Source organism: Psittacula echo (assembly GCF_963264785.1).
Source record: "Psittacula echo genome assembly, chromosome: 14".
Classification (NCBI taxonomy): domain Eukaryota; kingdom Metazoa; phylum Chordata; class Aves; order Psittaciformes; family Psittacidae; genus Psittacula; species Psittacula echo.
In genome coordinates, this window is record NC_137750.1 from 7,112,828 (window position 1) to 7,137,871 (window position 25,044).

Here is a 25,044-nt window from a genome sequence, read left to right on the forward strand (position 1 = left end):
AGGTCCCCCCTGAGCCTTCTCTTCTCCACACTGAACCCCCCAGGTCCCTCAGCCGTTTCCCATCACACTGTGCTCCAGGCCCTGCACCAGCTCCACTCCCTTCTCTGGCCTCGCTCCAGCCCCTCAATGTCTCTCTTGCAGTGAGAGGCCCAGAACTGAACACAGGATTTGAGGTGCAGCCTCACCAGTGCCCAGTGCAGGGGCACAACCACTGCTGCCACACTGAGGCTGATACAGGCTAGGATGCTGGTGGCTTCCTGGCTGCCTGTGCACACACTGGCTCATACAGCTCACAAAACACTGCGGATGAAGACTACTCAACACATCAGAACCATCAGAGAGACAGAAGTGTAACACGGGAGTGAGATGGAAGAGGTATCAGCCCTTCAGAGGGGTTACTGCTCCCACAGCTCAGCATCCTTTTCAGTGCTGCTCTAGGATTACTGAACCAGCAGGCTTTGCACTTCCTGATCAAACATATACTTACATAAAACAATGAGTGGGAGACCATACACATCTAATCTCTTGTCACACGTGTTTATTAACTTGTGTAATGCTTACATGGTCCGTAAGTACAAAGCAAACAGCGACTGGTGCTTCTTAGCTTACGGAAACAATGACTGCTGTACATTCCTAGGACAAAGATGGGGCTTTCTCCCTTCCTCCGCAAAAAATCAATGCAAAGGGTGAAGTCCCAAACCTTTCCTAGCTATTGCAAATAAAAGAGCCATGCTGCTGAACAGATTGCTGCTTTCCTGGGTGTAATTCTTACATTTTAAGTTCTGTTCACCTTTCTACACTCCCTGTTTTCTTCCAGAAATATGGGATCATATTGTCCCACATCTCCCCACTGCTACAGATACCATGGGCAAAACAGGTAAAAGATGGTGTAAGCCACAACCCACCAGTTTATCCCAGCAAAACAAAGGTTAGTTGGAGGAGCAATGGAACACATCTTTGTGGAGCCAACTGCTCCATCTGCGATGCTTTAGTCCTAGAGCTGGCTCGCAAGCAAGGAAATGTGTCGTCTAACGCATGCTTGTGAGATATAAGGAAGCTCCCCATGTCCTCTTTTGCTCCCTTTATCATTTAAGGTATCATTAACCTTGCAAGGTAAGCATTTCTGCACCGAGCACCTTTCCTTACTGCAATGAAACATTCACCAGGAAGTTCACACTGGGCTAGTGCAGGATCATGATCCTTCAGAGCCAAAGTGACTCATGGACAAGTTTAATACAAACCCAAAGGAAGGTCACGGTGAACTTACACGCTCTGAAACACCTCAGAAGGGCAAAAGCACTTCAGTGAAGAGCTTGGCATCCTGCCTGCAGACCTGGTTAGTGGCTGCAAGAAGGGAAACGTAACTACTAGCAGTAGTAGTGTTTCTATTGAATCCTACCTTGCAATGTCACTATAGACCAACCCCTGGAGCTATAGCAGTCATTCTGCACTAACTCTTCTGGCAAACAGCAAGTGCTTGGAGCATTCAGAGATTAAACATAGAATAGAATCATAGAATGGGTTGGAAAGGACCTTAAGATCATCCAGTTCCAGCCCCCCTGCCATGGGCAGGGACACTCCACACTAAACCATGCCACCCAAGGCTCTGTCCAACCTGGCCTTGAACACCACCAGGGATGGAGCATTCACAACTTCCCTGGGCAACCCATTCCAGTGCCTCAGCACCCTCACAGTAAAGAATTTCTTCCTTATATCCAATCTAAACTTCCCCCGTTTAAGTTTTACCCCGTTACCCCTTGTCCTGTCACTACAGTCCCTAATGAAGAGTCCCTCTCCAGCATCCCTATAGCACCTCTTCAGATACTGGAAGCTGCTATGAGGTCTCCATGCAGCCTTCTCTTCTCCAGGCTGAACAGCCCCAACTTTCTCAGCCTATCTTCATACGGGAAGTGCTCCAGTCCCCTGATCATCCTCGTGGCCTCCTCTGGACTTGTTCCAACAGCTCCATGTGCATTAAACGTATAAGACAGTATTGGATGAGTGAACAGTCAACTCCTGCTACTGCCAAGTGACCTGTCTGGATGATCTGGCCAGACTCCCCACAGTAAGTCAGCACAAAGACAAGCAGCGCAGTGCCAGTAGCAGAGCAGGTTGGGTGGTCAGGACTAGTGTGGGCTGTTGGCTCTGCAGAGAGCCTCTGTTGTCAACCTCTGCTCCCGGAGGCAGCTGTGACACAGCAAAGGAAACGTAAAGCATCCCTCACATCTCCCAACCAGCCTTGGTGAACCTCAGTGCCAGACAAAGGCTGGAAGGAGCTCAGCTCGCAGTCCCCAAGGTGTTCCTCTCTCCTGGTTACCTCTTGCCATGCACTGAATAGTGTGATCTGGAGATGCATCACCTGGAACAGACACCAGCCTTTCCTAAGCACCACTGCCTGTGAAACCATGCCAGGGGACAAAGTTCCTCCTGTGCATGCAAAATGATCCTCACAGACACAAATCATTGCATTTTTCCTCTTTAAAGAAATGGTTTCACCCCTTATTAGTCAAGCCCAGCATCCTTAATCGCTTCTCTTTGTGCTGTGTTTGCTTTCTCTTCCCCTGCTTTCTCCCATTAGTCATTCACTTTCCATGTAATGACGGATGTGGCTTTAAAGTGTGTCAACACCTACCACTTACACAGGCATACATTAAGGGATTTGTTAATACACTAGCAAAGCATTCTGATATAGGAGTTGTCTCTAGCACCTTTGTGACCACTTTCATGTATATACACATATACACACACACACATATAAACACATGTATAGACATACCTATACATACACATACATATATATACACACATACAGATAAATATATACATGGGCCTATAAGGATGCTGGAGAGGGACTTCATCAGGGACTGTAGTGATAAGACAAGGGGTGATGGGTTCAAACTTAAACAGGGGAAGTTTAGATTGGATCTAAGGAAGAAATTCTTTACTGTGAGGGTGCTGAGGCACTGGAATGGGTTGCCCAGGGAAGTTGTGAATGCTCCATCCCTGTCGGTGTTCAAGACCAGGTTGAACAGAGCCTTGGATGCCATGGTTTAGTGTGAGGTGTCCCTGCCCATGGCAGGGGGGTTAGAACTGGATGATCTTAAGGTCCTTCCCAACCCAAACCATTCTATGACCCTATATATACATATACACACACATACACACACACACACACACATATATATATACACATCAGCTTGAGAAAGCTGAAGTTGCTAGCACAGGCTTGACTTAAATCTTTATGCTAGTTACAAATAAACACCTTCCCTTTCCCATTCTCTGCCTTCCCACAGCACTGCAATGTTACAAGCTTTAGCAACCCTGCACTCAGCATAGGTCCTTTGCTCATCCTTCTATTGAATGTGGGCATGGGCACGCGGGTTACTCCACCCAGCTGTATAACAGGGAATTAGCAGCCCAACACACTTGCCACCGGCACCACGTAATCCGGCCACCTTCAATTTGCTTTCTATGAGAATCAGCTGCATTTGCGACAACACAAAAGACAACCTGTTCCCTGCTTATCTACAGAAGAACCTCCATGTGTTTAATTGCTCCAATAAAAGCAGCACCAATTTCTGCTGAGCTTCGGTACCTTTACCTTACATATTTATAAGACATGAACCACACGAATCCACTTGCGACGCCTGCAATCACAGCGGTTTCACCGGCACTGGGCTGGTTCAGGCTCATTGTTATCACTCTGCTCCGCGCTTAGACCAGGGCACTGCGCAACCAGGATGGAGTTACCCGATGCTGCCTTCATTCACTCCTTGCCTTCACATTTCTTTCCCTGTAGTTTATCCCATGGAAGTTTAGTGGATAGGTAACAGTGAGCGAGGCAAGGTTAGCTGCTTCCCGGAGCAAGGCGTTTAAACAGCAGGGCTTGGCCGTACACTGAGATACGAGAACCCAGCACCTCGGGCACAGTCGTTTATTGTGGTGGTGGTGGTGAACAGGTTACACAGTCCATGGGGAAAGAGAAGAGGGAAAGCGGGGAAGGAAAGGGGGGAAAAGGGAAAGGGGAAAAAGTAAAGGGAAAAAAGGAAAAAAGTTGGAAAAGAGGAAAAAGAAATAAAAGGGGGAAAGAAGAACAAAAGGAAAAAAGGGAAAGGGGAAAAAAGGAAAAGAGGAAAAATGAGAAAATGGAAGAAAAAAGGAGAAAAAGAGGAAAAATGGAATAAAGCAGGAAAAGAGGGGAAAAGAAATACAGAGAAAAAAGGGGGAAAGGGTAAAAAGTGAAGAGAGGGGAAGAAAAGTGGAAGAAAGAAAAGGGAAAGAAAGAGAAAACGAACGGGAGGAGGAGGAGCCGCCTCGCCACGCCCCCAAGATGGCGGCGGCCGCGCAGTGCCTCGGTTGGTGCTGAGGTGGCCGCTTTGCCGCCGGCTCCGCTCCACGCCGCGGTCCGGCCCTGAGCATAACCGAGCCGAGGCTCAGGGGAAGGCTGTCCCCGGCACCGTGAGCTGCCGGGGCACGGCGCGGGATGGAGCTGGGCCGGCTGGAGTACCTGCAGGCCCTGGTCACCGAGTTCCAGGCGACGGAGAGCGCAGGTACCGCGGCCGCGGCCGCACCGCAGCCCCGTGCGGAGCTGCCCCGCGCTCACCGGCGCTTCTCTGTTGCAGAGGCCAAGGAGCAGGTGCTGGCCAACCTGGCCAACTTCGCCTACGACCCTCGCAACTACGAGCACCTGCGGCAGCTGCAGGTCCTGGACCTGTTCCTCGACATGCTCAGCGAGAGCAGCGACACCCTCGTGGAGTTCGCCATTGGTGAGGAGCAGGGCCAGCAGCATCCAAAGGGGCCGACAGGGCAGGGGACACCGGGGGTGATGCTGGGCTTTGGGGTTCATTTCCCTCCCGAGGGGCAGAGAGGAGGCTGATGCATGAACAGCCCCATGCTGCGCTGGTACAGCCTCATGGAGTGGGGATGAGCGGAGGGGGGGAGAGGTTGGATGGAAGCATCGCCCCTTCATCCTCATAGGGCTGCTGTGCTGCAGGAAGGATTCTTTATCCCTGAACTCTAACTGAACACTAGCTGAATGAGTTTTTACTGAAATTGCTCTCAATTTTAGTGAAATTCAGTGAATTTTAGTGAAATTTTAGTGAAATTAGTGACAACCAATAGCAGAATTGACAACCAAATTCCAACAGTTACTTGAAATCCTGTAATAAGTCCTCCAAGTAACTGCCTTACACTGACTCAGTGTGGTCCAAACAGAAACTAAAGGGGTACATCCTAACTGTGAGTGATGCCATGAGCTGATAGTATATTTGATGTTTAAGGTTTGTGGCTGAGCTACACCAGGACATGGCTGCATCTTAAAGTGTCACATTCGAGCATTCTGCACCTCTTGCCTTGTGCTGTTGCCTCCATTCTGTTTTCCTGTAACACCTGCAATGAACTGCAGGCTTTAGCCTCTGTTAGGGTTAAGTAATCCTGGCGTTCTGTGGAAGAGGTTACGTCCAGCAGTAACAGTGCCCTCTAATGACATAAAGGAGAAGGAATGTTCTGATGGAAAACGTGTGGAAAACATTGCCCAGGACCCATTAAGAGTTTTCCATCCAAACCTCACAGAGAATCTGGATTCTTATTTCTTTGTTAGGCAAAGGGCTCCTCAGTGAACCTGAATCATAGCATGAAAAGCTGACGGGGTGAAGCGCTTGTCTTGCATGTGTCAGATGCCCTCTCTTGCTCTTCCAGGGGGTCTGTGTAACCTGTGCCTGGATAAAACGAACAAAGACTACATCCTGGAGGCGAACGGGGTAGAGCCCATCATCAACTGCCTCTCCAGCGCCAACGAGGAGACCGTCATGTCGGCGGTCACGACGCTCATGTACCTGACGACGCCGCAGTCGCGGCAGCAGACCACGGCGCTGCCCGTGGTGGAGTGCATGCTCCGCTTCTCCCTCTCGGCCAGCAGAAGGCTGAGCAACCTGGCGACCGTCTTCCTGGAGGATTACTGCACCCCTCTGCAGGTGGAGGAGGCCAGGAGCCTGAGCAAACACACGGCCGTAGGCATTCCTCTCCCCAAGGACTGATCCTGTGTAGGCAGGACAGTGCAAATCATAGCATCAGCCAGGCTGGAAAAGACCTTTAAGATCATCATCAAGTCCAACCATTCCCCAGCACTGCCAAGGCCACCACTAACCCATGGCACTGAAGGCCTTGTCTACATGGTTTTTGAGGGGGAAAAAATAGGGAGACCCCCCCTCTGTTTTCCCAGGCCTCCACTTTCTGCTCAGCAGGTCAATAGTGGTGTCAGGAACAAAATTAGAGTGAAACTGGTCGCAGCAGCACTGGATTTAGTTACTAAAGAGGATGGATAGCACTGCCCTGACAGGGAGGCCAAGCACATAGCTAAAACTGAAAGCAGATACTTACAATAGCACAGGTCATGGCCGTTGGAGAGCAGGGTGCCATGTGCAGCCCAGCACCCAGCTGGCACAAAGAACCCTTCCCAGCAATGAGCAGGGGTTCTGCTTGGGTTACTGGGCACCTTACATCCCAGTCCGGTTTCTGCTTGGTGAGGCTGCAGCTTTCCAGTGTCAATTCAAAGGACTTCGAAATGTCTCATAAACATTGTTCCTCCTGCAGAAGCAAGGTGCTTCCCTGCCCTCGCAGTCTGCAATCTTCGTGCATCCCTTTGGTACCAACTGTGCCATCTGTCATAGTGGCACAGACTAATAAATCACTACACGGGACAGTGTGTATCCTGTAAATGGGGAAGTGAAAAGCTGGTTTTCTTTCATTACCACTGGTGAGAAAGAAGATTAAAAGGAGGGTCCATGGCAGCCTGGCTCATGAGAGCAGCTGTCTTGTAAAACCTTCTTCTAATAAAACATTAACTTCAGCGCTGTGTAAACAGTTTGGTATAAGCTCATAAATACTTCTCTCCAGCACCTGCAGCCCAGCCTTCACCCACCCTTACTCACGCACATGGGCCAGAAATGGAAGCCAGCTTCGTGTCCTTTCTTCATCAGCCAGCACTGCAAAAGGTAACCCAAAAGCCACGGTGGCTAAATCGATAACATCAGCAGGGTCTGGCTATTGCACAGTGTTCCCGACAGGCACCCTCGCCGTCTGCTCAAGTTTCAGAGCTTTACTTCCTCTTTTTTCTTCCATTCCACCCCCAATGGGCCCAAACCAAACAGGACTGAGGTTAAGAACACACACACACACACACAAATACAACCCACAGCTGCTTGTATTTTATCGTTTCACCAGCAGCAAACATCCCAAACTCTACAGACGTAACTGCAGAGCAATCTTCCAGACACGTGGAGCAGCAGCAGCAGCTCTGCAGCTAACAAAGGCAGCTCTTGTTGTAACTGCTCCCCGAGTGCCTCTGCCTGGATGAGGGCGCTCGCTGCCTCCTGGGAATGGCATTCCCTGCCCATGGATGCGTTCCTGGCAGTGGGAAGAGCACCCCCTCTGTGCACTACTGCCTGCGCTTGCTTTCCAAGATGCCCTTCCAGTCATCCGCCCAGGACAGCAGCCGCCTGCGCGGGGCCTGCAGCTGGATGTGCCTGTTGTGGCAGCAGGTAAAGAGGATGTGCTCCCAGCTCGGGTTCGGCTCTGCACCTGTGGGCAATGGAGGAGAGCTGGGCTAAGGCAGGGGTTTCCTTCCTGGCTAACAGAGAGCAATGGAAGCACTTTCCTAACCTGTAATGGTGTCCTTGTCATCAAACAGCAAGTCCGCAGACACGATGGTCTTATCTCGGGTTAGAATAATCCGCTCCACAAACTCGGGTCCCAGATGTTTCTCTACCCACTTATACTGCAGAGGTAAGAAATGAGAGAAGACGCAGCTGTGCTTCAGCTCCAGTCACATCAGCCCCAGTAGAGCAGCTTTTCCCCTGCAGACCTACATCTGTGTCCATGAATCCTCACCGCAGAGACTGGCCATGGCCCAGGACACTGATTCAGCCTGGTTTCTATCAGCAGCACTGTGCTTCCCGTGCCTAATCACTACCCAGTTTGTGAGCAGCACTGGCTGTTCACCAGAGCATGCGGATTGTGCCCATCCAAGTCATTTCAGTGATTAAGGTCCTCCTCTCTGTTCTTATGCAGTGGCAAATGGGACCAATTCCAATGGTGAAGCCTCCACTTAACTCAGCACTGGCCTCCTTCGGGACACTGGCTGTCTCAGGCTCTGCATTTAGACAGAATAAGGATTGAGGCTGGGTTGAGGATTCTCCAGTGTGGAATCCCCTGGGAATATCCCACCCCTATGGGCCATTCTACAACAGTTCCTTCGCTATCACCTGCCAACACAACTGGAGCAGCAGGGTCACATCATGCCAGCTCTGAGAGCACAGGGCGCACATGCCCCACAGTAAGGACACTGGCACCATGTGGCACTCCGAGATTCCTGTGCTACTATCCTGTGTCTGGGAAGCTGCCCCTCAGACAGAGAGATCCAGGGAAGCCTGGGAGCTTGAGCCAGCCACTGCCTTTGTAAATGAATTATTCTGACTTGGGCGATAAAACAAGGCCTTGCAAAAGCATCAAAATAAACCCCATTAAACCAAATTCTCTCCCACCTTTTCCAGGATGCAGTGCTCATAATTCCGGAGAGGACTTGTGCAAATAAAGACTTCAGTGCTGAAAAGGAACAGCGTTATTTACTATACATTATACATTCCTTAAGGCAGGGAAAAGTGTGTAAGATAATGGAAAAGGGCTGTGGAGTGCAAAGTGTCCTTACTCCTGCATGCGGATCATCTCCTGCAGAGCTTCCAGGGCGCCTGGAATGGGGTCCAACCCTAGAAAGAAGCCAGGTGATTCATAGACACTGGCTACCTTAGCCTGCAAGAGACAGGACAGTCAGCAAAGCCCACCCGTGCCTCTGTCCGAGCTCTGAGCACTACAGCTGTCCCCTTACCCCAGGTGTAACAGCCATCAAAGGGCAGTGATGCTTCACTCCAAGAGGGCATTACAGCATTTCTCACCTTCTGGGTTCCGGCTCAGGCACCCAAGAAGAAGTTCCTCTCTGGTGGCTTGTCTGGAGTGAGGAGGCAGAGCTGGTCCTGACCTTGCGCAGCACCACAGACCCAGCTCTGACCTACAGCTCGGCTGGCTCGTGTCTGGTACAGGGGAGCTCACGGCTCACCCCTTCCCAGCAGGTCTCTCTCTACTGCCTCTTGTGAGGAATCAAAGGAACAAGTTCAAGGCTCCTGCTCCTCTGTCCCGTCTGACTGGAATGTGCTGGTGGCTCGGAATCTACCAGGGCTGAGTGGGCAGCAGCCACATCCCAGCAGCATTAAAAGGGCTGAATCCAGGCCTAAGTTTCATTCTCAGAGGACCCTAAAACATGTGAATCTCGCCTTCCCTGGGGTCACAGTGAGCTCCAGAGGTGTCAAGGCAGCATTTTCCACTAGCTTAAAGTCAGGAATTTCCCACAATTTGGAAATCTTAGTTCTCTGTGAGTATTCTTCAGCCTGGCAGCTTCTCTTAGGAACTGTACCAGACTGCTTTATAGTCCAGCTGATGGGCTCCTTGCTCTATTTCACCAGTGGAGCTTCGACATAAAGCCCATTTCAATTAAGCAGCAATGAGGAGTCAGCATTAAACAAGTCTCCCAGATCAGGGTGCTCTCTCAGCTATCATAATTTACCACTACTCGTAACAGCCAGACATGTGAAAGCGCTGCCTGATTCCTCCTGCAGAGCAGAAGAGTTAAGGCGAAGATGTGGGGATCAGACCTGCTCCGATCCCTGCTTCCAGGCAAAGCCTCATTGATTTCAGCAACAATTCCCTGGAGCTCTTCCCGAGGAAACTCAATTACAGAACCAGGGCTTGTATCGGAAAGCTCTTTTATCCACCGCAAGACACCAGAAACGGGCCAGTTTCCAGCATGTCACCAGCAAGTCTGGCTTTGCTGGAGAACGAGACTGGAATTGATGACTTTTAGAACCAAAAACCATTTTACCCACCCAAAAATGTGACAACTCATTCTTATGCCATTGTTGCTGAAGGTTTCCTCCTAACAGTGATGCTCCTGCACCAGCCTGGCAGAACTGAGGTCTCTATTTACAGCCACAGGATTCACATAAAAGAGCTTTAAAACTTTACAGTTGTGCCAAATGCACCTAAACCAGCCCAGAGATGCGAAGGTGACTGAAGGAGACAGACACACAACCACATACACCTCATTTCTTTAGGAAGCCAGGCTAGTAACGAACAGTGAGCTAAGAGCTTTGTGCCACTGCTGATCTGCATGGGATTCAAACCAGTTACGCAGTTATTGCATTGACACACCTAAAGGTCTGGGAAGGAACAGGATGAGCATGAACCAACTCAGGGAATGGGAATGCCTGAAATAGAACAGGATGTGCCTTTCAGGACAGATCAGATTGTAGCCCTTCCAAATAAGAGCAAATAAAAAGCCATGATCCCTTAAATAACCTGCCTTTTTTTGGGTCCCTGTAATGGGATTCACTTAAGGAATACTCACATAAGCAATAAATCACGTTTGGCTCTATAAATGATAAACAATTCATGCCCATTCCCCATCTATACAAATTCCAGGTTCAGGAAGTTCTGAGCATCAATAGTCATCCATTAGAGCTCGGTCACTTTGGAGCCAGCACTCCTGTGGGTGCAGGGGCCTGAACCTTGCCATGGAATGGGGGGGAACTGATTGTGAGTTGTCATTTTTCAGCAGTAAAAAACCCTCTACAGGCCCACGACAACATCTTATAATGAGCAATGAAAGCACAGCCTGGATCCGCAGCCTGGATCCACATCCGTTCCATCTTCTTACAGTCCCTGTGTGTTCTGAGGTAACCAGAAGGAAGCCTGAAGTCTGCATTCACACTGCTTTTAACTTTGCCTTGCAAATGTCTCTGATGTTCACTCACGCATTAGCAAACATTCAAAACAGAAACTATCTGCAGGGATGGGGGGGTACCACCAGCATTTTACATGGTTCTCCATGGTTTAAATACCACACACTTTGCTTGTCAGAGGGCATGATCTGGGTGTGGGGTTTCACTAGCTGTGCAAACACAGTGTTCTGTTTCTCATCCTGCTAGAGGTACATTAGTACTTACAGAGCGCTCAGAGAGCTTTCAGTTATTACTTACCTTGTTATTATTTTAATAATGTTAATATTACTTTTTAATACTACTAATATTATTATTACTGCCGCACAGTAATACACATACCATAGAGAGGTTCACGAGTAGGTAAAGAACAAGCTGAGGATGGCTCAGCAAACAGTTTCATCCAGTTATTTCGAAGAGAGAATCAGGCTTTGCCAATTGATTCCCGCATGCACATCCCTGTGAAGGGCAGGAAATCCTCCTGGAAGAGCTCGCTAATTATTTCCATACAAATGAAGGCACGAAACAACCCTTTGCAACACTGTGACACCCCCCTCCCCGCTTTGCATACCCACAGTGGGTAGGAAGAGATTTCCTCTGCTCCCAGCAGCATACAGGGGAAGAGGCGCTGCTTCCCCCGCCGGGCACTCACCGCCAGGTCCCGGCGCAGGCCGCGGTACTGCTCCCGCACCGAGAAGCCGCTCCGCGCCGCCAGCTCCACGCGTGGCTCCGCGGGGAAGCGGGCGCTGAAACCCCGCAGCACCGCGCCCTCGAAGTCGGCCACGACGCCGTCCATGTCCACCAGCACCCGCAGCGCACGGGCCATGCCGCCCCGAGGTACCCAGCGAGAGCCGTGCGGGGCGGCGCGGCCGGAATATGCATGAGCATGGGCGGGGAAGGCGGGCATCGGGGAGCCCCCCGGCCCCGCACACAGGTGGCTCGTACCAGTGTCGGGGGTTACTTGCTAAGGGTGGAAAGCAGAGCAAGAGCCGCTGCAGGCTTCTCGGCACCATTGCCACGCTCCAACCGAGACAAAGAGGGCAGGGGATGGAGGGGCAGCCCCGCTCGGCTGAAGTCTCAGCAACTGTTAAAGGAGCAGTAATGAGTTCTGCGGGTTGTGGGGCTCGCAGGGGAAATGGGATTTGATTGGTTTTCTCCTCCCAGGGCAGAAAACAAGTGGGCACGATTTACCTTGGGAGCCACACCGCGTTTACCAGCCACGAGGAACAGCACCCCCAGCTGCAGGAGGGGAGGAGCATGTTAGAGCAAATCCGGTTTTATAGGTTAAGCAGGCACGGCTGGGGCTTCCCAGGAACTGAACTGGAAAGCCAGGGTATTTTTAAGCACCGGTTCTTCGCGGGAAAGGGTGGAAATGGAGCAGTCACACGAGCTCTGTGCAGATCCACTGCTCTGGCTTATTGTGCAGCAGATCCCCTTCCAGGACAACAGAGACCTTCATGGCTTGGTCTCCCCTCCCCAGTTAGGGTCTAATTTTCACGAGAATAAACTTCCTTCTATTTTCTTGATAGAAGAAAGCATTTGGATAAAGCAGGTTACAGCAATCACACCATACCCCACACTTCTCCGACCTAGAAGATAGAGGCCAGTCAGACACAGCCTTCAGGGGAAGATGGCAACTCCAAACCAGGTACACAAACACTCCTCCTCCGCTGCCTCCCACCTCTGTCAGAGGCTGAACAAAGGCCGACTGAGACCAGAGTGAAATAAAACCCACACAGGAAACACTGCTTCAAAACTTCTATATTATTTACTCGTAAGCAACAGTCCAGCTTTGTGAAATTACAACACACACTTGAAAGGATGAGATTTTCCACCTCATGGTCAAGCACCAGCATGATCATGCACAGCATTGAGTCAGTTGTAAAAAAAACGCCCTGTCATTTGTATTGATTTCACTGATCCACTCCACTTCACTGAGTAAAGTCTGAAGAATTCCCCTCCTAGCATCAGGCCAGGCGGCTCTGCTCATCAGCCCTATTTGGCACATACCCTGCTTCATAGTAGTCCAGTATCAAGTGTTTGATTCTATAGTGTATTTTAAAGGCAGCATGGTGTACACTAACCACTTCAGGATTCATATGGCACAGCAGGGCTCAAGGCATTTAACCACATGCAGTCAATGAAGCCCTTTAGGGTCCCCAAATCCTGCATGTGGAGGAAAGGACTGCTCTTGCTGATTGTTTGCTGGCCTCTTTAACCAGGATTCTAGATCCTTGTAAAGCTAAAGGGGTTCTAAAAAAACCTCAGTACAAAAACCCTCTAAGCACACTTCGAACCAATCTACTCTCCTTTGAGTTACAATGACGATACTTCATAAAGCTTTCCCTCAAGTCTATCACTAGAAAACACTCATGTCACTTCCAGTAGATCTGGGGAGGGGAAAACACAGGACAGAAAGTGAGGAGAAAATAAAACCAACCCTTGATCTCAACAAAAGATGGGAGTACATAAAGTGCTTCTTTTTAATGAAAGGAATTGGAGATGTACAGTCAGGCTCAAGTTGTGCAGTTCACAAGCATGGGGGGGGGAAGAAACAAGACACGAGTTCAAAACAGTCAGGAAGGGAAAGGTTTAACCGAGGACTAGGCTGGACTTGCCACCGGGTGGATTTCTCCTGGTTGGTGCTGGTGCTACTGGGCTAGGAACAGGTGCAGCAGGCAGGGATTTCTCTTCACTCTGACCTGGGGCAGCTTCTACATCAGCCTCAGTGATTTCTAGAAGAAAAGAAGCTTTTAAAGTGTCTGATGTGGATGATGAAACCACGTTTTGTGGCTTAGACAGACAATCAACTCCTCTAAGTCTGCTTCAGGCTGACACACAGAGTGCTGCTGTAACCTGCTGGCAGGACAGGCTGCAGCCCTCTGAAGTGTTTCAGATGTACTCTGATGCCTTAAGGTTCGGCTTCAGGCATTCAAGAGCCACATTCACTCAGCTGCTATTAAGGAATCCATCAATTTTTCATATACCTATATTTTAAAGACAAGCAGCTTAAGTCTTGTCAATGTTATTAGTCAGTGTATGACCATGCCAATTGTAACCCAAAGCCGAGCAGGTGCTGGAAACCAAGTGACGGAGGCACCAGGACTTGGAAGCAAGAGCTCAAACTACATTCCCAGTATCATGAACTAGAGGGAAGAGCTTCACAGAGACAGAGCAGGGAACAGCCATGCATGGGGAGGCTCCGGCTGTGCACCCCCTGGGAAGCACACGATAGCTTAATCTATCTAAATGCTTCTGAATGACCACAAGTGAAGACACGACACAGGAGGAATCTTCATAGGAAGCACTTTAGATACTGTAGCAAGTAACTAATGGTTCTCCTCCACTGCCAATTCATTAAGGAGCACATCAAATACATCAGCAGCTCATGTTTTTATAAATGAACACAACCAGGTATGAGCCAAAGGCCCAAATCAGCACCAAGCAGCCCCTGATACTTGCGGGGGATGAAGGGAATGCAGTTTCACCATCAGCTCTGTGAAGATGAACTTAAGAGACCCCTTTTAGTTTCATCTAATCACTAGTTCTTGGTTTGGAGGATTCACCTTCACCACCACCTTCATGATTCAGTAAATCTTGATCCTATTCCCTCTCCCTTTTCCAACTGAAGCCATTTTAGTCTCTCCTTACAAGGCAGCTACTGCATCCCTTTCCATTTCCCCTTACATTCCTCTGCCTCTTTTTTACCTCCACTCCACTCTACATGTCCAGAACTGCATACATGAGTCAAGACGTGGGAATACCATTGTTTACAGAGGCAAAATTATGTCTTGTTCCCCATTCTCTCCTTGACAACACTTCAGAGTGTCAGAGAACTTCAGTAACAGGACTCAAGGCAGATCCTGGGAGTTAATTGCTGCAGAGCTGAACCCAAGGCTGGCATCGTTTAGGCGCTGGGCTCCCCACCCGTCAATGCATTGCTTTATACTTACTTACACAAAAACTATCTTGCCACCTTTTAAGCTACCTGCCTTATTGAGTTGAGTTCTCTTGACAGTGAGATTTTCTCACCATCAGCACAATTTGGCTACTTGAAAGAACTCATGTCACGAACAGGATGGGAGACTTCACAGTTCATTACCTTTTCCAGGTCACAGAAGAAGGCACTGAATAAAACCAGCCCTGGCATCACTTCCATTTTTCCAACATGAAAAGGAATCACTAAGCTCTACCCTTTGCCTCCTATGCTTTAGCTCCCTTCCTATCTAAAGGAGCAGTTTTCCTCCAATCCTATGGCATCTTTGATGCAGAATTTTATCCACAGCGCTGAAAACACACTCGTGTGGACTGACCCCCCCCCTGTATCCATGCTTCTAATAATGTCAAAGAGCTCCAGCAGCTTAGTATAGTCTGCATGAATCAGAAACAATCTACAGGACAGATTCTCTGCTGTATTCATTAACCCACATCTGAACATCACAGTTACTATGAAGCTTGAAGCTCTGCAGCTCATGTGTACCACTGCCTGCTTACTCAGCAAGCTGCGAACAGCTCAGGCCATCCCCACTGCTCACAAAAAGCTGAATGCTCCATTGTCTGCACCTTCAGCAGACAGTCCAAGTACTGTGCAGCACTCCCAATGATGATCTGTCCACCAAATGCCAGACTCTACCTTCCTGTGTATCATCATGTAGAGTCAGTCATTGGTGACAGTCAATCGAGGGCTGGCTGGTTCTCCTTAGCTGGTCACATTCATTAGGCACGCAGTGCTAACTGAATCACAAAAGAAACCAGAATTACTGTCACAGAAGGCTTTGGGGAAGTTTCTACAGCATTTAGAGGCTCACTTGGCCAGCTGATGCACACATTAGTGCTTCCCACATAATCAGGGTGTAGCTGAATTCAACCTAATAACTGAAGTAGTAAATGCAACAGGATCAGATCAAATGTTAAAGTTCTTCCCTTATCAAAAAGGCTATGATCTCTGAAACAGCTTCCTCCTGAGTATACTGCAAGCCACTGGAAACTGATACACAGAAAGGAACTACAGCTTCCAAACAAGCAGCAAGAACACTGATGCAAAAAGGAACAGGTTTTCTTCCCCCAGACAGGCATGATTAATAAAGATGCACACACCTGACACCTACTGGGGGTTTTACAATCAGTTACATACAGAAAATCATTTCCAAATTCAAAAGAATAACCACTTTATTCTAATGATGGGAACCCATTAAGAATCTGGTTATGCAGTGAACTGTTTTGCCTTGGAGGTGTATTCATTCAGCCCAGAGACAGGTGGGATGTTCACCAGCTCATGCCTGCCATCTCACACAGCAGGAACATCAAGTGCAGTGACACAGCCAGCTCAGCAAGATGCTGCGCTCCATTAAGCTCCGATACCTGAAGCTATCAACGGTAGAAATTAACTTAACAATCCACCAAGGTTCTCAGGTATCTGCCACAGTCACCATTTCCACTTTCTACTCCTTCCTAAGCACCATCTGTGGAAGTTTAACATTCACACCTCTGCTGTCATTTTTATTTCATCTTATACATCTACCTAAATGCAATTTGAGTCATGGCTACAACAGCAAACAGCCCAGTCACTGGCCAGTAACACAGCCTGCATCTGCTTCCTCCCTTCCCATCTCTACTTGCCTTACCACTGCTCACAGGCTCTCATCTGACCCCATGTGAGCTCTTTAAATACTAGGAGAAGCAGCAGAGCCCTCAGATCAGTTTACTTCTATTAGCAAACCACATCCTCCTACTTGAAACATAAACTCCAGCTGCCTACAGTGCTAATTAAGATCAGACAGACATGGGAAAGAAACACAGAAGAAGCCTGTACAGTTTGATTAGAAGCAGCAAGACTAATTTTGGGCACAGATACCACTTAGAGGTAGGTAAAACATTCAGAGAACACTCTTCCCCCTCCCAGCAGAAGTCTTTTCAGGACACTGAGCTGCTAATGGCTTTAGTGATCTCCCACAACTCCTAGGTGTTGAAAGTAGCACTTGGAAAGCAACAGTCAACATGCACATTCCTCTGGTCAGGAAGTAAGCTGTTCTTAAGGTCAGTCTTACAAAAGAGAGATTTCCAGCCTCAGAGCTAGAGAAAACACTTCAAGGTTACCATGCATGCTGCAAGGGGAAATGCCTGTTTACACCACGTTTGCAGTATGCATATGAACTTCCTTGACAGAAATCAGCATTTAAAAAGCAACAGGAGCTTAAAAGCCAGTAAGTGCAGACACTTCCAGATGCAAGTGCTGGGTTTGATTATTTCTGTGAATGTAGTGTTTGCTGCAGGAGACAACAGGAAACTGAACTGCTAAACTAAATCAGTTGACTGTACTATTGAATTATAAACTACTAGAAGAGCAGTGCAGTCTCAATCACTGAGCTCTTTGCAGGATGGTAGCCACCTTGCCTTCTAGTGCTTATACAAATCCGGACATCAGCTGCTGCTGGCAAAATAAATGAACAGGACTGTTCTCACTTTTAACCTGATGGCTACCAAGCACTCCAGCATTTCACCCCACAGCCACATTGCCACTAAAGCAGTCAGCTGACTTTACTGATTTGATGGATTCCAGGAACAATCCTGAGCTGTCTCCTGACACACGACCATTTATATATCCTGTGTCCTCTTCTATTTCAGAAGTCCTCAACTGCAAAAAGGCTTTTACGAAGGAGTTACTCACCAGAAGTTTCACCACCACCAATTTCTCCCTAGAAGAGAGAGAAACACATTAAATCTTACACTTCACGATGTGTTTTCCCCTTCTATCAAGAGGGTAACTCAGTACTCCACATTATGACCATGGTGGTTGGGCATCACCTTCCAAGTGACATTCAGTGAATCACTTACAGACCAACAACAGGCTCTTAGGGACAGATACCAGAGTAGTGGGTTCTGCATACGTATTTCTGCAGATATTATGGGTTTGTAAGCCCCAATTCTTACAGAATGACTAATACAACTTCATCAGCTGTTTATTTATCTGGCATAATTCTTAATGTTTAAGCAGAAAGATACTACTGAAGCAGTCCTGATTGCCTCTAACATGTGGCATTGTACTTGTTCTCACACTGTGAAGGACATGGATGGGCAAGGACACTTATTACAGACATCACCCTCCATGAGGCAGCAGACAATAACCAGGACACTGTAACTGCTGAGCAGTAGTAACAAGGAATTAATAACGTAAGCAATTCACAGCAGTTCAGTGTCCCCTCCCTTCTACTAAGCAATTCTTTCCAACACCAAATACTTATCTGTCAGCAAGGCCAAGAGCATTTCTTCCATCCCTTTGTGAAATACAGATCAGTTTTTTGCAAGGTTACTGATAAGGTTCCCTTCACTACATAAACAGCTAAACCCATTCCTTTCATGCTGAGTCTCTTCACAGGCTGCAACTTGCCACAAAGATACAGAAAAGTCTTTCACCAGCAGCCAAGGCTCCCCAATGGCAGGAGGTTTCAGCAGCTTCCATAGATTTAACATTGTTTATTACACAGTAAAACTGCAGCCATCAGGATATAAAATACACAGAGACTCATAGAAATATACCAAGTTAAATCTCAGATGGGGCTACAAAGCACTAGCTCCAGCTTCTGCTGTTCGCAGTTGTAACTACTGCACAAAGTTAAACTATTCCACATTGGAACTGTCTGCAAAGCTGAGAACCACAGTATTGAATACAATTAAGTAGAAAATAGACTAAACAGTTTGTGTTTTCTGTGGCAGCAGCTATAAATTTAATCTTACTTATATCTGCTAACTGGAACAATGTATTTCCTGCAAGAACCATTTTGTGGCTCCAAGTGCTTATTGTTAGAAAAAGCTACAACAAATGGGTTGTGATGATTGATGCCAATTATCAAACTGAAACTTGCTCTTTAGCATCCATGAGCCAAAAGGTTCTTCCACAACAGTTGAGATCCACAATTTACCTGCCCAGTTCTTTTCAGAAAACCTAAAGCTGGAGAGCTGTAAAGAACAAGGCTTCTTCTTTCCCCACCTCTAAAATTTGTTCAGGCAAGCGCAGCCCATCCTGGTTCCTGTTTTCCTAAGTTCAGAGGAATTGCTACACTTCATCCTGGTTTTGGTTTTCCCATTAAATATAATCATACCTCAGGCAAATCCCATGTTAACACTAAAATCTTGCTCCATATTGCCACCAAGTACAGTTTATCTAGCCAAGAACACACCTGATGACAGTAACAGAAAGAAAACAAGCATTCATGCTACTGAGCTAAGTACTTGTTGGGATGTGAAACCAAGTCCTTTGTCAGATCCAGTTTGTTGTAGGTAATTATTGTTTGTAAAGTCTGTTACAAACACAATTGCACACATGTCTGAAGCTGATTTCACCCCACTTCATTACTGGCTCATCAACAAGAATTGCTGAGAGCTCTAGAAAGTGGTCCTGTTACAAAAATCCAGCCCTTCGTCAGCATATGCTGCAAGACTATCACATGGAAAAGTGAACCTTCAGGAAAAGAACAGATTCGAGGCTTCAAATCCTACAATGTTTCCAACTGTGTGAACAGCAGTGATAAAGCGATCCCACACAGAGCATGAATTGTCCCATTATCAGGCTCTTCCTAGTTAATGTACTGACCTTGGGATCTACAGAGTCTCCACAGTTTGCATCAGTTGAGTTTCTTCTTTGTGGCCCAGATGATTCACAGTTTTCTCCGCTTTCACCTGGCTTAGTCCCTACAAGCAGAGATTGATGCTAATCAGGCTGCAAGATAAACTTCCTGGGAAAGTACATCATTGGGGTTTTTTTTTTACCCTTCTTAGACCTTTAGATAGTAACTCACAAATTACAGTCTTACAATAGCATTACATGCAGTTAAGAGTGTTCTTTAAACAGATGGAAACTGGGGTCCCAGGGCCACCCATACCGGCAGTGCTCTGCAGAGATGGAAGCTTAATCCCACAAAGCTAAACTTCCTCTGAATATCCAAGACCAACCAGTGCTACTAAGACACAAGTTCACCTTATTGTGACTTGGAGAAATTGCATCCCAAATACAATTCCCTGCTTGCAACACCTATGCCCATGACTTGCATAAAAGAATTCCCAGCCAAGCAAAACTCTGGAAGTAATTCAAAATGAGAAATAGAGAGTCTTAGGCAAGCAGACATCATTTATAGCCCTCAACTCCCAAGTGGGAAGTGAACTCTGGTTTCCACACTAAGCCACCAACAGCTTCAGGCCCATTCAGACACTGGAATTAGCACATGTCAGCAGCTCTGGGAACAAAGCACTACGTTCGTACCCGATGATTTAGCCCAGGAAGGTGGATTTTCTTCAGGAGTTCCAAAGATGCTGGATGCCATTTTGTTCCTTCTCACAGGTTGTTCTTTTGGTTCATCAAAACCCAGGGAAAAGTTGGACCCACCTCCAGGAGGACGCAGCACTCTGGGGAGAGAAAGAGGCAGCTTTACAACCCTGCAGGGACCATTACTGAGTGCAGTCCAACATGTAAAACAGGACTCCTAAGCCAAGAGATCACAGTTGGCTCTTGTACCAGGCAGTCATACTGTCCAGACAGTACTCTGTCCAGACAGAAACTGCGAGATGACTGTATTAAGCACTGCCTTTTAACAAATGACACAGGGTGTCATGTCTTCAGTGCAGGATTTCAGCTCTAAAGGCAAGCTGCCTGCCAGCATTCAAGCCAGACACTGTAACTCCACTACTTGTCTCGTCAGCAACACTTCGAGCCCTGAGAATTCCAACATTAATCTTCTAACTGGCAGCACAGCAAAGACAGGAGCCAAAGTACTGGTTGTATCATTGATCACTGGGGGCTGCAGCCTTTATCCACATTTGTTCCATTGGAAAAATCCTTAAGTCTGCAGCATGCTGCTGGACTAGACTTAAAAGGTGCAATTAAACAGTCTTAGGCTAAACTATTAGGAGACACATATATATGAGGCTGCAGGTATATAACCTAAATCTAGCAATCCTCCTATTAGACAGACACAAAAGAAACCTGCTTGGTACTTTGTGAGCTATATTGTGGTCTGCTTTCCAACATGCAGACATCAACCCAAATGAGCAGGAGCAGTAAAACGCATCTTTAAATGTAAATTCCTTCAGATCTTATTTTCTTAAGCATGAGATGTTGTGTTAGCTAGAGAAGCCAGACAATAGCTAGGAGCATAAAAACACATAAGGAGAATTGTCATCAGCCCCAGTCAGAAGTGAGTGCATCAACAGAACTGGGCTTTAAGACACCCAGTGCTCTGTAATGAAGCCCAGAACACACTTGGGATGGCGTACATAAAATAAAGCTAGAACTTTGCAGCAGAGAACAGTGCAGAGCTCGTCAATGCCCCCAACCCAGGAACTCCACACAAAGAACACGTCTGATTTCACCATGCCATCACCATCAGTGAAAGGGTTTAGATCTTTTGAGACTTTGTGCCTATTGCATTCCAGATGCAACACAAGAACAATTCTCCAGCCTATAGAGATCACAAAGCTCAATGGCAAGAACTGACACAGGTGTGTGGTGTGGGTATTTAGTGTTACTTAACCAGCACACTACTGTTCCTAACAAAATTCTTCTCCAAAGTTCCAGTAATGCTCAGCTGTTAATGGGAGGATCCCACGAGACTGTGGAGCATGTATTGAGAATCCAGGAATGGTTTTTTTATGCCTTGCTTTGTCTTCCTTCTGAATGCAGAGATACAATGTGATGGTCTTGAAGCTTCTTTATCTTTTTTCCCCAAAGAAAATGTCCCCATGTAGGTTTATTTTCTCAGTTACATCTGTTGCAGTAATTCGAAGAACAGACTATTCAAAGGGATTGTTTCCACATCTCAGATCACCTTTATTTTACCAGAGCAGTGAAACCTGTACTCTCTTAACAGCGCAAGTTTCCACTGACAGCCTTAATGAAATTAACAGAAGAGGGAATTGGAGGAAGAAAGCCATCACTCAAGCTATTAAAAAGGAATAATCCCTCTTGCCAACCTCAGCTAAAGGTTCACAGGTTTTATTAGGAGCCGCTCACAGCCTCAAGACATTGCAACACGTTTGGTCAAAGCCACATCTAACACTTCAAGCAATGAGCCGCTCTTAAAATTGCACCTGATACCCAGGGATGTTTACTGCAGATTCACCACAGCTCCATCCAGGAAGCACACTGTTATACGGGGTTTGCTTTGTCTTAAAACGCACCCCAAAAAGCCAGAAGCAAACAGGAAGCAGCTGCTTTATCAGGCCAAAACCTCATAGAAACACACTACATGGTTCTCCCCACGCCAGCTGCTCCTGCTGCAGGAACGTGGGTGCCGAGCATCTTTTCCAGACCTACCTGCCAAGTTTTCTTTGTCTCCAGACAGGCTACAGCTCCCCGACCCCCCCGCAGCTCCCCAGCCTCCGTTAGCCACCGCAGGGCCGGGAAGGGGCATCCCCCCGCCCCACGCATGGTCCCTGCTCGCCGATGGTCAAGCATCGAAACGGCCACCTCCGGGCGCTGGGAGCTGCACCGGCCGGCCAGGGGGGCCCCGCTGAAGCGGGCAGGTGGGGAGGCCGGGGAAGCAGACAATGGAGCCCGCTCGGCCCCACCCAGAACGCGGCTGCTCCGCCAGGCCGAGGGGTAAGAACGGCGCTGGCAGCCGGAGGGAGGGGAGAGCGGCTGGCAGAGGAGGGGAGCGGAGGGCAGCCGGGTGCCGAGCCCCCCCCATCCCAACCCCCACGGTGCGGTGCGCGGCCGCGCAGGGAGTCGCCTCCCTTCTTTGTTCGGGAGAAGCAGGGGCGCACGCCCGAGGACCCGGGGTGGGTCTCGCCAGCTCCCTCCCCGCAGCTCCCACACCCACCTCTCCCGGGCAGCTGCGGCAGGGCACAACTCCGGCTCCGGCCTGGGCCCCCCCGCCCGCGGCAGCGCAGCTGACGAGCCGAGCCTACCGGCAGCCCAAGGCAGCCGGGTGGGTGCGGCCGCCGCCTCCCGCCCGGGAAACGGCGAGGAAGAACCGCACGCACCTATCCCCGACCCGGCCGGCATCCGCTGCACTCCCCCTCCGGGCCGGCTCCGCGCCCCTCAGAGCCGCTCCAGGGAGCCCCCTCCACACCCGGCCGGGCCCTGAGGCGAGGCGGAGTGCCGGCCCCGCCGCGAACGCCCTCAGCCCCGCCGTCCTAACGGTCCCAAAGGCCCCCGCCGGACCTGGAGCTGTTCCTGCCACTGGGGTCCATGCCCGAGAAGGTGGTGGTGGTTGTCATGGCGGCGGGGACGGTGGAGATGGACGCAGAGGAAAGGGCTCCGTGGAGCGGCCAGCGGGCGGTGACAGTCCCGGGAACGGAGCTCCTCTCCCTTCCCCGCCCGGCCTCCCCCTGCTGCTGCCGGTGACAACTGCGGCCACCGCCCGCTCTTTTTATACCCGCGTTAAGGCCCGCCCTCTGGGCGCCGCTTCATTGAACGGTTCAAACGCACTCCCGAGCTCCTATTCGACAGCATCCTGCCACTCTGCCCTATGGCCCGCCTCCCCGTCTCTACTGAAGCCTTGCCTCAGCGGGAAAAGCTCATTGGTGAAGCGCTACGCCTGCTCTGCGGTGATTGGCTGGGCCTGGGCGGCGGCGCCTTTTATTGGTGATTGGCAGGAGCCCCGTCGCTCATTTCAGGTGAGCTGCGATTGGCTTTTCCGTACATGAGGCGAGACAAATGTGCGTGCGGCGCTCCCCCTGTGAGGGCTGCTGGGTCAGCGCCCGGCCTTATGGCGGCTGTCCGGTACCACCGGGCTCCCACCGCCACCCTCACACCTATCGCCATGCTGGCAGCCGGCCCGGCCCGTGCCAGCCGAGAAGGTGCCTCAGAGCATGTCATGGTGCTACCTCAACAGCCATGGATGAACAACAAAGAGGCCATGGAGGTGTGGAAGGCGTTCCCATGAGGCCACTGCGGTGTCAGAGGCTGGTTACATTGAGGATAGACACAGCCAGAGCCCTGCAGAGACACAGGGCTGGTGTGAGATGCGTTCGCCTCGAAAGACACGGTGGAATGAAGTAAGTTGCAATATCAGATGGTGGCTATTCCATGAGTATCACTGTCTGTAGTAGTGAAGTACGAGGCCCAGCAAGGCTGTCTGTTAAACCCTGGAGGCTGTGCGGATCCTCCCCAAAACACGTGCAGCATGGACTTCTCATTACCAGATGTTGGCTGCTGACCTATCTGTCAAATCCACCTTGGAGCTGTTCCTGGGCTTCCAGACACACAGATGCTTCCTGGATCACCACCAGCACATCTACTCCTGAATTAAGACATCAGGACCTCCAGCTGCAAATGTTATTGTAATTAGCACTTGCATAAAGGACATAGAAGGGGGAAAGAAAAGCCTTGCGTGTTCTCCCAGTCTGCCACTAACAACAGCCCTTCACAGCCTCAAAAACCCATTCTTCTAGATAATATTCCTTTATGCTTTGGCAAATGCAAGTTGGTTTTTGCTGCTTCACCCTGATTGTACAACAGAAGGCATCAAGTGTCCAAGTTATCATTAACCTTAATATTAACACAGCTCAGAGCTGAACTGCTGAAACCACACAAACAGGAGCACAGCATTTTAATTTTCTAATCTAGGACCTATAAGTTCTTGTTTTGTTAAGAAAAAAGCCCCAACCACTATTTAGGTCCACAGGGAATTCTGTCACATTTTTCCAGATGTAGATTAAAGGGAAAGTTTAAGTAACATGACACAGTTGTTTTAATTCCATTATCCCTTAGGCTTGGGCATTAAGAAGTCAAGTGATCCCTCCTCACATACAGGTAAGCAGGTGCTCTCTCGGGAACTTGCTCAAGTATTTTGCCATCTAAATGCTTTTTATTCAAACCCACAGCATTTGACTCCTAAATTTGTACCCTTGAGACAGGCAGAGCCTTTTCTTAAAGTCAAGATGAAGAAAAACCCGTTCCCTCTGCCAAAGCCAGTTTTAACACGCAGCATTACAACTCTGAACCTTCAGAATTTCCAAGGGGACCCCACTGATGTCTCAATCTGTGCAATGGTCTGTAAAGAAAAGCTGCTTTGCTGATTAGTTACTCATAAGAAGAGATTTAGGAAGATGGCTACAGAAACTGGGCTTGTGATCCTTCTCAGCATGATGGCATTCGACCAGAACAATCCTCAGCAGCTGTTTGACCAACTCAGACACCACAATTCCACCTGCTCTTGAAATTCAACCAGCAACGAATGCAAAAAGCATCTGGAAGTGCAAACAAGGCTCCAGGAAATGCAAGGGT

General features: G+C 48.8%; 3 protein-coding genes across 4 annotated transcripts; 1 reads left to right on the top strand and 2 right to left on the bottom strand.

The window, feature by feature from the left end:
- Positions 1–3,575: 3,575 nt before the first annotated feature.
- Positions 3,576–6,756, top strand: ARMC7 (armadillo repeat containing 7). 2 transcript variants are annotated; one of them, XM_080629522.1, is made up of 3 exons: positions 3,576–4,550; positions 4,623–4,766; positions 5,698–6,756. In XM_080629522.1, the coding sequence occupies exons 1-3, from the start codon at positions 4,484–4,486 to the stop codon at positions 6,033–6,035; spliced, it is 549 nt and encodes a 182-aa protein (XP_080485648.1). In that variant the 5' UTR covers positions 3,576–4,483; the 3' UTR covers positions 6,036–6,756. The 2 variants fall into 2 exon arrangements, with proteins under 2 accessions (XP_080485648.1, XP_080485647.1); XM_080629521.1 differs by having other exon boundaries at positions 3,576–4,766.
- A 679-nt stretch (positions 6,757–7,435) lies between these two features.
- Positions 7,436–11,649, bottom strand: NT5C (5', 3'-nucleotidase, cytosolic; the record flags this gene model as incomplete). Its single annotated transcript, XM_080629546.1, has 5 exons — positions 7,436–7,578; positions 7,660–7,774; positions 8,541–8,601; positions 8,705–8,805; positions 11,476–11,649. The coding sequence occupies 5 exons, from the start codon at positions 11,647–11,649 to the stop codon at positions 7,436–7,438; spliced, it is 594 nt and encodes a 197-aa protein (XP_080485672.1).
- A 918-nt stretch (positions 11,650–12,567) lies between these two features.
- JPT1 (Jupiter microtubule associated homolog 1) lies at positions 12,568–23,145 on the bottom strand. The gene is made up of 5 exons (XM_080629575.1): positions 22,978–23,145; positions 20,080–20,222; positions 19,414–19,511; positions 17,491–17,518; positions 12,568–13,558 (listed from the first exon to the last, which is right to left on the bottom strand). The coding sequence occupies exons 1-5, from the start codon at positions 23,031–23,033 to the stop codon at positions 13,416–13,418; spliced, it is 468 nt and encodes a 155-aa protein (XP_080485701.1). The 5' UTR covers positions 23,034–23,145; the 3' UTR covers positions 12,568–13,415.
- Between the last annotated feature and the right edge of the window lie 1,899 nt (positions 23,146–25,044).